Here is a 13,048-nt window from a genome sequence, read left to right as displayed (position 1 = left end):
GCTGGGGGATTTGAGCTTGAACCAGTTTCTGCTGAATTATGCTGATGCGTCTTCTACCTGGAGGGCGGATGGCAAGTCCGTCGCAATTAACACTCCTCCTGTATCGGAAAGAATAACAACTCTGTCTCGGATACTGGCACTACTACGCTGAACGGGTTTCGACCCTCTTGTCAGCCGTGGCATCAGCGCCGACGCAAGCAGAATTTCGAGTCGGCCAGCTACGGAGACAAAAGGACATCTGATCACTACAGGTACGCGTCGAAGTATACCTCTGTCACAGGCGTCAAGTCAACAACTCGAGATGTCTCACCCCCATGTCGCGATGTTTTGACCCTTGTAGCTCGTGACTGATTGACGGCCCGGCTTCCCAGTTCCAACAGAAGGAGCAGAGGGATCTGCCTTGATGACGGAAATCGACGGGAGTCTTATCAGTGCAGATTTCATGCTCGTATTATGAACATGTCTGTTTTTCAGGTAAGAGCGACAAAGAATCGACGTAGTGTGGGCAGTCACATTTGTCTCTTCTACTGATCGTTCCTTCCCCCTTTATGAGTGTTTATTTACCTTTGGAGGGCCGGGGCTACCAAGGATGCCACCAGAACTGCTGTCGTGGGTGCTGGAGAAATTTACAGGTTTTACACGCACTGTAAGCCCCGGTAAGCCCCTTCCTTCCCTTGGTGCTCATCGATGTATCCCCGCCTTTTTGCACAGTCACCAACCACCCCAGATAATGCTATGAATTGGGGAGGATGGACTGAAGGTACGAACTTCCGTTTGGAAAGGTTGAATCGATGCAAGAGCTTGAGAATGCTGTTAAATCGACGAGTGTCCAATGCGACTTGGCCTCTTGGTCGCGATTGTCGCGAGTGGTAGCATCAGCCGCAATCAAGATAAGGCGAACCGTGCGATGAGCTGCGCCTGTACATAATATTCATCAAGCGCGCCGATAAATTTCCGCAGTTACTACAGTTCCCTGTACAGATGCCACTAGCCACATATCACCGCTTTTCCCGGCGGGGCAGTTAACTTCCAGTCTGATTCGTCAATTCAGTTTGCCTGCCCTCAATTGAATGCTGCTGCCACAGCTTCACTTCACTTCACATCTCATCCACGACCACTCACTTCGATACGTCCACCCATCTGTCGTTTCATGACAAGCGCTTAACCCTGAACAACCTCCAGTTCATCATGTCCTGGATACCGGACAATCCACCGTGACCATGGTTGCCTCGAGCCTCTGCCGCGTGGTGGCGACTGCATGCGCACGACGACCAGCATCATGGGTCACATTCAAGTCGGCCGTCATCGTCCGCCATCCTCTTCATCAAATCCGCACTCACCCTCACCACCGCCAGTTCTTCCGCCCAACCACGGCTTCCTCTGCTCCACAGCCGGCCGCTACGGACTCGGAACAAGCAGACCGTCTGGCCCGTCAAGCTCCGTCCTGCTTGCCACCCCAAGCTCCAGAGGACGACATGGAAATCATGTCTCTTTCTAGACGCCTCACATACACCGGCTTAAAAAATTTGAAGGTTAGGGCGAAAAAGTGGCGATTTCTCCGAAAGGCTACAAGGGACGCTCTGAGGTGCCTCACTGATACCAACAAGTCTCAAAAAGATCGTCAAAAGGCGATTCAAGCCCTGGCCCGCTCGTACGTTATGATATCTTGCTTCCACGTACAAATCAAGGACCAGACAATCGACTACAGAAGCTTTGCAGTTTGTCGTAGCGCCGTCGTGGACGTTACCGAATCTGCAGTACGGGCCCGGGAAGCCCTGGAGGAGGCTCAGGTCAAATTAGATGAGGCGCAAAGGGAGCTAGACCTTGCACAGGCTGAAGCCGCGGATGCCCAGGACGTAGAACTCAAAGCCGAGCACGTCAGAAACCTTGAAGCCGCGCTTTTGGCGCGAAAAAAAGAGTTTCGCGAGGCCGACGAGGCAGTTCTAGTGTCATCAGGCATCTTCCTCAACACACCATCTCCAGAGCAGCGCAACCAAGCGGAAATCAAGGGGAAGGACTATGAGTGGATGCTTGGTGCCCTTGATGAGATACAAACGTATCGCGAAATGGTATTCATAAAAGCTAAGCAACTCTTCGCCGCCTCGATCGCTGCAGACAAACGCAAACGATCAAGCAAAGCAGAAACAGAAATGGAAGCGACGCCAGTCGAGCAGTCAGGAAACAAAGAGATGGAGCAACCGATAGAGAAGGAGGACGAGGCAGGGCAGGACGTTGATATGGAAAGCATCAGAGAGCAACCTGCACCCATCGAAGAGTATGAGGACAAGCCCGAGCGCGTCCAAAACCTCGAATCGTCTAAGCCCTACCAGCGCCCGACCATCAGACTCAACGAGGCGACCGCCAAACCCAAGCCTATCCAGCTCAAGGATTCCCTGGCCGACCACTACCCCATGATCGCCTTCCCCTTCAAAGTAACCACAACCGTCATGTTGACGCTCCACAAGCTGTTCGAGGAGTGTTGCTACCAATTTGCCCTCGTACACATCCCCCATCACCTGGCCGAGCAAAATTGGGACTGCCCCGAAGCCGTCGAGTTAAGCACGTGGCACAAGATCTTCAGCGAGCTGCTCCAGACCGATGCCGACCATGTCTTCGCCTTCGATACGGGCTCTACGTTTGAGACGGCTGTGCCCGCGAGCCGCCGCGTCATCTACGTGAACAACCACATTTTCACCCTCAAAGACATTCGGAACCAGGCAGTTCATCCTAGGCCCCTCAACCCCATGGCGCTGCCCAAAATACTCCGCCGCGCCAGCGAGCTCGCTCGCCTGTTCCGCGACCGCCGCCTTCAGCAGGACATCCAGCAGCTCTCCTCCGAGATCAATCGCGTTTTGACGGCCGTGAAGACCCGCCGGGCCGAAAGCCTCAAGAAAGGCCGTACGTATGAACTGTACCGCCAGATCGTGGCTGACAAGGTTGCCATCCAGCGTGTTCGGAATCTACTGGCCGACCGACAAGTCTCGGCCTCCTCAGAGGAGCACTGGGCCGCGTGCATCATGTTCGAAAAAGACATAGAAAGCCTGTTGGAGGCGTTATCGGTTGCTATTCGGGCAGACGAGGATGCTAGGCTCGAGGCCGAACTCCCGCCGCTCGTCGAGATGGCAGAAAAGATGGCCGCGGAGGTGGAAAAGAGGAACGCGGAAATGCAGCTAAGGCTGGAGGCGGTGCGCAAGTCGAGAGCGGACATGGTGCTGGGGAAGATGCAGTTTTTATTGAGCAAGCATACGTGGAGAATGAAGACCGACAGGTTTCCGTTTATGAATCTGTCGGAACGGAAGAGGGAGCTTGGTGGCGTGGGTTCGCCTCTTCCATCGGCTGATGAGCAGGGAGGGCCGCAGGAAAAAGTTGAACCGTATGAGCGTCAGCGGCATGGCGAGCAACCGGACGAGAAAACCGGTTTTGGACCACCTGGTTTGACCAAATCGTCCTACGCGTACAGGTCCATCATCAGGAACGCCCTGACTCAGGATTTACGAAGAGAGGAGCGCGAATTCGAACGCGAGCGGGCCAACGCCGAAGCTGATGCGCACGCCGAAGCCACGAACATATCTGCCGAGGAGGAACGATCTAGCCCAGGATCTGTACCCTCTGTCCCAGAGGAAGGAGAGTGGTATGACGAGGCTATGAGCGAGTCCGAAAGCGGTGACTGGGGCCCAGACGGCTACCACATGACTACCAGCGGGTTCTTCGAAATGTTGGAGAAGAGGAAAAAGCTACCCTTGGAAGATTTCAAGCAGCGGGCGATGAAGGAGATGGCGGCTGCGGCGGTGAAGGCGACAAAGGCGGAGCAGGAAGGGGAGAAGGTGGAGCAAGTTGACGCCGGAGAAAGCCCTCGCACGACAGCAGCTGATAATGAGACCATGTTCAACAATTTAATGGATGAATACGACGCTCTGCGCAAGGAAGGTCTCATGAATCTCCTGAAGAAGGACATGAAGCGGAGAATCGCATTCGAGAAGAAGTGCGCTAGGCAGAGAATGACAATTGATAGCGAGTTGAAACCGTTGAAGGATGAGAGAGTCAGGATAGTGAAGGAGATGAAAGTGTTATGGGAGAAAAACGGAAGGCTGGAGATGGAGAAGGAGAAAGCGAAAGGGGCGGAACATCAACTGGTGGGAAAAAACGAGGAGGTGGACGAAAACAAAAACGAACTCGAACCCGTCGCCGCCGCCGCCGCCGCCGATAACGTCGTCGACAATGAAGCTGCGCTCAGCATTGGCATAAAGGCACTGGCCGAGTTGGCTACAAAGAAGAAAGAAAACGCGGCAAAGATCGAAATCCTCACAGTGAGAAGGCAAAGGATAGCAAAGATCTTGAAAAAGCTGAGAAGACTCGACCCGGCTCGGTCCGTCACCTTCGTCAAGATCGGCCACATAGAAGAAGCTGCCGCCGATGATCACCCGTCCAGTCACGTCGAGGTTACCGATGTTGAAGTCGATACCAACATGGAGCTCACCGAGGCCGAGGCCGAGGGCTGGAGGTCCAGTATTGAGGAGGCCGTTGACGCTGACATCAAGGGTGCTTCTTCCTTTGAGAATCCCAAGGAGGTAGCTATGAAGGCGTTTCTTGCTATGGAGGAGATTCTGGAGGAGGCTACGCCCGACGTCACCACTGGTCCCGAGGCTTCTGATGAGGTTACTCCTGCCGGAGAGGCCGCTGCCGGAGAGGTCGCTACACCTGAGACCTCCGTCGAACCTTGTGACACCGAGACCTCCTCCTCCACTGCTGCGTTGGCCGACTCTGAGACTGTCGCCATCCAAGAGGATAGTACGGAAGAGACAGCCACGTCATCAGACCTCAACGATACCATTATTCAGAACGATGTGCTTGAAAGCACACCCATTCAAGATGCTCCCGAGGAAGAGGCAACCACTCAAGAGATGCATCCAGACAAGGAGACCCCATCACTGTTCGTTTCGACGCCGAGACCCCCGCGGGGGAGGTTTCTGACGAATTTGGCTCTTTATGTCTCCCGAAGGTCGCAACCGGTCGTGGATGTGACGGAGGATATGAATGAGGATCTAAAGGAGGATGTGAAGGAGGAAGTGAAGGACGAGTCGGAGGACGGAATAAAAGTCGAGCTGCACGAGGATGCGAAGGAGGGTTTAAAGGAGGATGTGGTTGAGGTTGTGAAAGAGGACCTGCAGGAGGACCTGAAAGACGAGCTGACCGACGAGCTGACGCAGGATCTAGAAGGGGATCTGAAGAACAAGCCGAAGCAGGATTCAGAGCCCGAGACCGAGGCTGAGCGTGTGAACAAAGAGGAGGAGGCAGCGCCACAGGCTAGAGGAAAGTAGTCTTCATGATGAAGTGAACAGAAAAAGGGGACGAATACGGGCTACGTCGGTTGGTGAGGGTTATGTATAAAATGTGTATGATATGTCTTCATTTCATTCCATTCCATTCCTAGTAGATCTAATGTTTCTTCGCATGTAGTGGCTTGTACAGTGGACTTCCTACATCCAGTGGAGGTTTTGTACATACATCCAGCTGACCTATATCACAATTCATTCTCTACTCCACTTATCAACACCGCCGGCATGTATATAACTTTCCTCCCATCATTTATTCCCAATACCAATTTTCCATCAACCATCCCTCAATCGAAATAATAGTTCGTAAACCAGGCTTGCTGGCCAGATAGATGCTAAACCTCCGCACAGCAACTGGAGCTTACCTACCTAGGTACTGTGACAATGCAACGTTAATGGCGAGACGGGAGGTTGAAACTTCAGGTCCGAGGGCTTGCAGGTTTGAAGGTGAATGAATGGATTATGATGAACCATCCACATTCCAGCTCCCCACCATTCTGCTTTCAGTTTCGGAGCCGCTTTCAAAGTCCCATTCAGAGTCTTCATAGTCGTCATAGCCCTCGCAACCATCATCCCACTCATCGTCCATAAGGATTCCTTCGGGCTCCTGGTCAATCACCACCATGACCATGTGCAGGAGTATAACCTTTTCCAGAGCAAAAATGTCCATCCCCGGATACCGTACCCCTTCAAAGGGGAGCTCGTCCTCGTCGTTTGAGTGTTTGTAGGTAAATGACGGTCGTCGTCGGGCCTCCCGGGGCATCAATCGGGGCGTTAAAGTCGGGCCAGTTGCTGTATCTGGACAAAAAGATACCTAGGTATTCTGGTTGCCGTGTCGCGACTGCGTAAATTTCGAGGGATGTCTCGCTATCGCTGTCGCTGTCGCTGTCGCTGTCGCTTTCGGCTTCGGCCGCATCATCGCCCTCATGGTCGCTACCTACCTACTGGGTTCGTCGCCAAAGACTACCTACTTCATCCCACTCTTCCTCCTCCGAGTCTTCCTCGGATATCGAGGTGTACGATGAGAAATTCGGAATGGACCTTGGCGAGGACGAGAAGTCCCCACTGGATTCAGAAGAAGAGTGGTGCACGGGTGAGGCTGTGGCCGACGAAATACATACTGTGAGGTTGAAATGTCGATAGTGAGGTAGAAGGCAAAGGGAAGGGAGAAGATGAGGGTGTGTGCCGCAAGATGGATGGCCGGTATTCTCCTCGTCGGTTGGCTCGATGGAGTCCATGGACAAAGCCACAGTTTCGTGCTCAGGGGTTGGTGGGACGGCTTCGATATCCTCCTCGATGCTGGGTAGGTAGGATGTGGTTGGTGGAGCCTTGTTCTGATGAGGGTGTTGAAGCCTGATGATAGGAAGTGAGTGGTAGGCTCGTTGTTGTGGTCTGTTCCAGCGTACTAGTCAGCGATGCTGTCGTCATTGGCATTTTCGTTTCCGCTGGTCTTCAGCCTCCTTGGCGATCGACTTTCTGTTCTGTCCTCCAGACCCCTTTTGGACTTTTCCATGTCGTTAGCCTTTTGAAGGGACGAAGGAATTTCGTAACACTTACGCTGCTGCCCATTGTGGGGGAAGGACACTCGATTGTCTGATGCGCTATTGTAGAGAACTTACCTCTGGGTAGGGTATATAGGTATGGTTGGGTCGTGACGGAGTATTGGCTACCAGCTGTCGCCTGTGGTCGGTAAACAATTTCGTTGGTGGTTGTTGTGGGGGTGAGAAAATATAAGGTGGGAAAAAACCCGTGCTTCCTTTGAAGGTCATAATGGAGCGAAGTGAATGGTCAACCTGGAATTAAATTAACCCTTCACCTGAAGTTCCAAGTTCGCATGTAAATGGTGAATAGAGGTGGTCGATCCTCGATTGTCGTCCATGCATTAGCAACATAAGTGAGCCTGAATCTAAAAGCAAAGAATTGACGATCAAGAAGGGCCAGGCAGATAATTGCGTTACTCCTCCTTTTCCTCCATTGATACAATTTAGCAATTGAATATTACTGTAGTCGTCAAGCAAATACTCGCTGCCGCCGCCGCCGCTCCAACCCTCACCATTCTCAACATATACCACTTTCCCGGTACCCATAGCGCAGGCCCCACGATCACATACAAAACGGATCATAATAAACAATCCACAAACCTCTTCCCCACCACTGTACTTCTGTCTCAGTCTTCTGTTTCGCTATCAACCTCCCACTCGGCATTGTCCTCATCGTCGTCGTCGTCGTCGGTGAGATAGGCTACTTCGATCTGCTGATCTCCATTCTCAGACCGATCATCATGTGTAAAAGTATAACCCTCCAAACGAAAAACATTCATTCCAGGGTACCGGATTCCTTCAACTTCAAGCTCGGCCTCATCGTCCGACTCATCGTTGAAGGAGTACCTCTAGTATTCGTAGGTTCCTTCGTCATCGGAAGCATCGAAATCAGGCCAGTCGGTGTATCTGGGTGCGAAAATTTGTGGGACTCCTCGGTTTCTGTGGCTGTTACTTGCCGCCTCGGTTTCGCTGTCCTTTCCCTATGTCGGAGTCCTCGATGCTGTGTTCGTCGCTAGCCTCATCCTCCATGTCGCTGTCATCGACAAAAGTAACTCCGGGCGCCAGGACAGAAGCTGGACCCTGCCAAGGCGGATTGACCATTGCTTCCAATACCAGGCCCAGTACGTCGACATCAGGTCCTGGATTTTGATAAAGTTCCTCGTTCCACTTGTAGCTGCCAATATTTCAAGAAATCACCTTGTGGGCGGATGTCATTCACTAGACCAGACGGTCAAATATCAAGGTGAGAAGTATAAGGTTGAAGAATCAAGATATCGATTAGCGATATTCATCAGCTATTGTAGTTATTTGAAGGTCTTCAACGCTGAAATATACTGATATTACAAAATAATATAAAAAAAAACGAAGCGAAGAATACTTGTAGGCATTACGTTGGGACTCCTTGGTTTTGAAACTACCTCCAATGCTTGTAAGATTGGCTCCTCCACGTCCGCCGCCTCTCTCTCTCCCACAGGCCCGACTTTGAACCCAAACCCAACAATATACTCTTACTAACAACAACAGTACTGGTAAGCCGCCTTCGTTGTTATCGTCGTTACCCTGGAGTTATAAGACCGCTACGGCCACTACCGCTCACTAGCGACGGCTGTTGCTAGCGCGACGCGGCGGCGGCGGGACGATATTCTCCTCGTCGAACGGCTCTCTACCCGAGGTCCCGCAAGGGCTAGGGCGCGGAGGTTACAGGTTGAACATCTCATCATCCCAGTCTTCTTCGTCTGAATCATCTTCGTAAGATGAGGAACCTGATGGAGGCGGGGCGAGAGTTGACCCTGCTGGAGGCAGGAGGTGTGGAGGAAGCGGTGGCCGACGAAGCTGGTGTTGGTGAAAGGTAGGGTAACTCTGCGAGAAGCAGAGATGGAGAGGGAGAGGGATCCTGAGGCTGAATTGGCGAGGGCGAGGGGGACGAAGCCGCATGGGGCAAGGTAGATTCGTTTTCGTCGTCCTCTACGGTCAATTCCCGGAACCTCTGTGTTGCATGTGTAGAAGAGGTATAATGCCCATCTGTAGTAGGCTCGAGATATTCGGAACTGATTACATTCGGGTCGCCTTCGATGGTGTTGACAATGGTGTCGCCAATGCGTTCTAGGGGTGGAACATTGCCCTCGGTGTACCCTGGATGGTGATTGTCCTCGATGCTGGGAAGTGTCTTGGCTAATGTAGAGGGCCGTTGTGGCTCGGGTGAGTTGTAATCGTTGATCGGAGTGGGTGATATCTTGTCGTCGCTTATATAGTTGCCATTGGAGATTACCTCGGGGTCGCTTTCGTCGGCGTCAGTTCTCTGCAGTTTTTTGGGCGGGTTTCGGTCTTGGTGGTCCTCTGGACTAATGCCTCCCTTGGGCTGTTTGGTCTCGTTAGCCCGACGCATGAGAAAAGCGTTTGGTGATACTAACACTGCTGACCGACTTGGGCGAAGGAGACTCGAGATTTCTATTGGCCACGTTGACAATTTGTGTTCGAGTTGTGACGCATGACTGGTTGTGACAAACTTGATGTTGCTTCTTGGGGAGGGCAGACAGATGACTTCCTTGGAGGAGTAATTGTGGCGGGAGCAAATAGGTGCTTCTTTTGAAGGCTACCTATGATAAACGGAGTGAATGGTCCATCCTCAGGTTTTGAAGATGCCAGTGAGCCAGCCCTGGAAAAACAGCCCGATTACCAGCGAGGGAAGCGAACCTAAACCTGAACAATCAGGGCAAGCCATGGGATTATCCATTCCTTATACATAGCGCGAGTGTCCATCGTTGTCACTGATGCTCCTGACGTATCGTGGCCCTCCATAAAAAGATGAAAAAAGTATCACGAACAAAACAAATAAAGGGGAGAACAGGAAAAGGTAGTGAGTGTAGATTGCAGGCCGATTTCGCCATCAGTATCTAGCTACGTGCCTCTGGTTTACGTACGGACGACTAACGACCAGTCAGTCTACGGGCCCAAAGCAGTGCCTAAACTTCTGTAACTCGTCCGGCGATGGTCAACAGTGCTCCTAGCCAAGTGTGCAACGTCAGAAAGTCTAGCGAACTTTGCTTCCCAAACATGGTTTAAAACATGGTTCTGGCAGCCTAAATGCTCGCTCGTCTTTGTTTGCGAGTTGGATGAAGCGTGTAACGAGGGTGAAGGGGAGGCAATAGAATCTCCCTTTGATGAGCATTTTCCGTCTCAAAGGGTAGCTGTTCGCTTTTCCTGGGTAAATTTGCAGAAATTCCTGTGATTCCATCTGCAGTCGCTTCAGCCTCCAAAGTTACTGCCAGCTTTGCGCCAACCTTCGTGATGCTTGGTATGTCGTTGATCGGTATTCCCTCATGCTTTTGCTCCCTAGTTTCCTTTGCCTCCTCGACATGATCGTGACAGCCAAAGTCAGAGATGTCGAACAGGGATTTATCCTCTGGGACATCCAAATTGTCGTTCGAACGACAGTTGTCGGTACCGGGATGGTCGCCAGGATGCTCAAATGCGTTGGGTTCTCCGTTCATCCCCTCCAAAATGTCCTTAACCCCTTTCGCTAGTCTCCTAAGGGCCTCCGGCGTGTCGATGACCTCATCGATGGCTCTTGTTGACTCGCCTTCGCCTTCAACGGGCTTGGGAGAGGGCTGCGGTGTCTTTGGCAACTCCGTGGACATGGCTAACGAAATACTGAAGTCAATGCTGGTTGGAAATGGCGAGCGGTACCTCCAACATAGAGGCAGAATTGAATGCACTGAATGGTAGGTGGCTTCCTGTCCAAAATTTCGAGAGCGAGGGTTTTCTTACGAGCGAAGAAGCGTGGTGGCCCATCGATGGCAGTGAATGGGGGAAAACCCCAGAAGGGCTGTCACCAGAACTCCCCTAGACTTTGAAAAAAATGCGCGTTGAAGGTTCACATCCTAACACCAGGTTTGGAGGCCGCATTGTTTCGCGACCTTGACTGCCCTGTGCTTTGACGGCTTGGCCATTGTTCCAGGAGCTTCACTTGAGGACAGAGGAGTGGCCGGCCCAGAAGACTTTGCCGATGGACAAGGGAGGCGCCGGCAATATACCTCTATCCCAAATCTTTGAAGGGATGCAGTGACCAAGTTGTTTCAGCAAAGGAGGATGTTGGCAAAGGTGATTGCATGACAAAGAGGCTTGTGAATCAAATGTCAAAGGGTTTGCGATGTTCGTGTTGTCATTGATCTATTCTTCCCATTTGCTGTTTTGCGGTGTGGTGGTTTCTGCTTGCGTGTTTGCAAGATGGGCGACCCATGGTGTTTGTAGTTGACAATCCTGCTGCTGAGATGTATTGCCGATGCGACGGCCTATCATTTGTAGGCTTTGGTGGAATTGCAATGACGTTGGATCGGCTAGTGGCCACATCTACCCAAGCACCTCACGGTCGGCTCGGGGAAGGATATCATAGTCTCCATCCATAACTGTTAAAGTTGATGCGCGGTAGCTTGTGGTAGTTCTCATAGTCGGCTTCGCTTCTGAGCGACTGGCTTACGGGATCTCTGAGGAAGGGGTCGACAGCTCGATTGGCACGGTTGCGGTTGTTGAGCTCGTTGTGAAAGGGACCCATCAAGTCCACTTGCGGCGAATCCTCCAGGAAGGGGTTCTTTGGGGTTGAGGAATCTCCAACACTCCACGGCGAGGACATGTACTCATCCTCAGGGGTATTCGCTTCCTCGTTCTCGCTCTTGTCCTTATCAGAGTAACCGTCGTTGTTGTCGTTGTCGTTGTCGTCGTCGTCGTCCTCGTCCTCGTCTTCGTCCTCGTACTGATCCATGTCGCCATCACTACCACCTATCGTTTCCTCGGCCATGTCAACATCGTCAACGCCGTCAAACACTCTATCCGGCTCTGGCGATGTTTCGGACTGATCTTGCTTCTTTTGCATGTTCAACATGACAACCAGCCCTTTGAGGGTTTCCGATATCTCCTTCCTCGTCAAAGTAGCCGACTCCAGCGATACTCTGTGTTGACCTTGTTCCTTGTCCCTCGTCTTTGCCGATTCCTGTTCGTAATATGCGAGTAACTTGGAGCGAAATCTTTGACGTATGACCTCATCCATTAGACCAGTCGCTTTCTTCACGGCCTGCTCCACGACTAATGCCATGCGCAACCTTTTACATCTGACCTCGTTCGCCTCGTCAAGCGCCTCCTCCGCAGCTGAGGCCATCGTTCTGGACCGTTTGGGCATAATGGGCTTCGATGAACGATTGTTGAGTGCTTGGACTTTGCGAAGTAGGGTTTAGTGGTGATCGTGAGAGAAAAGCTGGAAGCTGGAGGTGCGTTGAGGGCTGAAGACGGGCCGTGGTGGGTATTTAACTGCAACCGATGAGCCATTCTTCGATAATTCCCCAAGTGCCGTCATCCTACCTCCAACCGCCAGCTATTGCGCATCCAGAGTTGCCTTCACCCATACCAACAATGCTCCTGAGAGGCAAAACGCTTTTGAATGGCCGGTTGGGATTGCGAAACTCGAAGGTTTTGGCTCCATCGTTTGGTCTCGAGGATTCTGTCGCGAGTCTCAATAGCGTGTACAATAGGAGGGGCGGCGCGTTATGGGTTATTGGCGCGAGGCTGTATCATATGTAGATGAGATGCAAAAGGAGGATGTTGGGATGGAATCCAGGGGTTGGAGCGGAGTGGAAAACGACTGCAGAAGAGGAGTGTACCTGCAATCCCATCTTGGTAATCGCTGCAGGACTGCAGCCCAGGCGTCTCTGCAGATAGGTAAACGCGCCTGTCATGACTCCTCTATTTTCGTCCTCAAGGAAAGCCACCAATGGAATCACTTCTTCGCCCTAGACGCGCTCAATCACAACTTCAAAGTCTCGACGGCAAGGTTTCCATCATAAGACTTCCATATTCCTCCCCTTTTCATTTCACGAGTCACGAGCTCGCTCAAACCCTTTTGCTTACACGCACTCAAAGCTCCTTTCTTGGCATGTTAGAACCTAGGTAGACACTACCAAATATCATCACCAAAAAGCACTTCACCCTCTTTTTCCTCCAGCCAAATACCCTCGACTTCAATCCTCATCAACCACACACAACCTCCTCAATCCATATCATCATACCATACATCCGTCCAATCCACATCATCCTCCCGGCGCCAATCATACACCTGGGCATCGTCGGACTTGCTGCTGCCCGTCTTGGTGGTGGTGGTTTTGTTGTTGCCCGACTTGGGCTGGC

At 52.0% G+C, this 13,048-nt stretch overlaps 5 protein-coding genes across 5 annotated transcripts; 1 reads left to right on the top strand and 4 right to left on the bottom strand.

The window, feature by feature from the left end:
• Positions 1-1,058: 1,058 nt before the first annotated feature.
• On the top strand, positions 1,059-5,608 carry B0T23DRAFT_376119 (uncharacterized protein). The gene has a single exon (XM_062836933.1). The coding sequence runs from the start codon at positions 1,221-1,223 to the stop codon at positions 5,316-5,318; it is 4,098 nt and encodes a 1,365-aa protein (XP_062693664.1). The 5' UTR covers positions 1,059-1,220; the 3' UTR covers positions 5,319-5,608.
• A 185-nt stretch (positions 5,609-5,793) lies between these two features.
• On the bottom strand, positions 5,794-6,902 carry B0T23DRAFT_394392 (uncharacterized protein; the record flags this gene model as incomplete). Its single annotated transcript, XM_062838125.1, has 4 exons — positions 5,794-6,020; positions 6,148-6,274; positions 6,305-6,667; positions 6,891-6,902. The coding sequence occupies 4 exons, from the start codon at positions 6,900-6,902 to the stop codon at positions 5,794-5,796; spliced, it is 729 nt and encodes a 242-aa protein (XP_062693663.1).
• A 1,713-nt stretch (positions 6,903-8,615) lies between these two features.
• B0T23DRAFT_315278 (uncharacterized protein) lies at positions 8,616-9,333 on the bottom strand (the record flags this gene model as incomplete). Its single annotated transcript, XM_062834849.1, has 2 exons — positions 8,616-9,233; positions 9,286-9,333. Coding segments are annotated over 2 exons (666 nt in total), but the record flags the coding sequence as incomplete, so codon positions are not given.
• Positions 9,334-9,954: 621 nt separating this feature from the next.
• Positions 9,955-10,893, bottom strand: B0T23DRAFT_419013 (uncharacterized protein; the record flags this gene model as incomplete). The annotated part of the gene is made up of 1 exon (XM_062839689.1): positions 9,955-10,893. The coding sequence occupies exon 1, from the start codon at positions 10,510-10,512 to the stop codon at positions 9,955-9,957; it is 558 nt and encodes a 185-aa protein (XP_062693661.1). The 5' UTR covers positions 10,513-10,893.
• A 311-nt stretch (positions 10,894-11,204) lies between these two features.
• On the bottom strand, positions 11,205-11,597 carry B0T23DRAFT_376116 (uncharacterized protein). The gene has a single exon (XM_062836932.1). It carries the CDS (start codon positions 11,502-11,504, stop codon positions 11,262-11,264), a length of 243 nt encoding a protein of 80 aa, XP_062693660.1. The 5' UTR covers positions 11,505-11,597; the 3' UTR covers positions 11,205-11,261.
• Between the last annotated feature and the right edge of the window lie 1,451 nt (positions 11,598-13,048).

Source organism: Neurospora hispaniola (assembly GCF_033458365.1).
Source record: "Neurospora hispaniola strain FGSC 10403 chromosome Unknown B0T23scaffold_3, whole genome shotgun sequence".
In the NCBI taxonomy this organism is placed as follows: Eukaryota; Fungi; Ascomycota; class Sordariomycetes; order Sordariales; family Sordariaceae; genus Neurospora; species Neurospora hispaniola.
This window is presented reverse-complemented; position numbering and strand designations above follow the sequence as displayed.

Coding starts and splice junctions, on each gene's coding strand:
- B0T23DRAFT_376119 (XM_062836933.1), top strand. CDS start 1,221: ATGGTTGCCTCGAGCCTCTGCCGCGTGGTGGCGACTGCATGCGCACGA.
- B0T23DRAFT_376116 (XM_062836932.1), bottom strand. CDS start 11,504: ATGTCCTCGCCGTGGAGTGTTGGAGATTCCTCAACCCCAAAGAACCCC.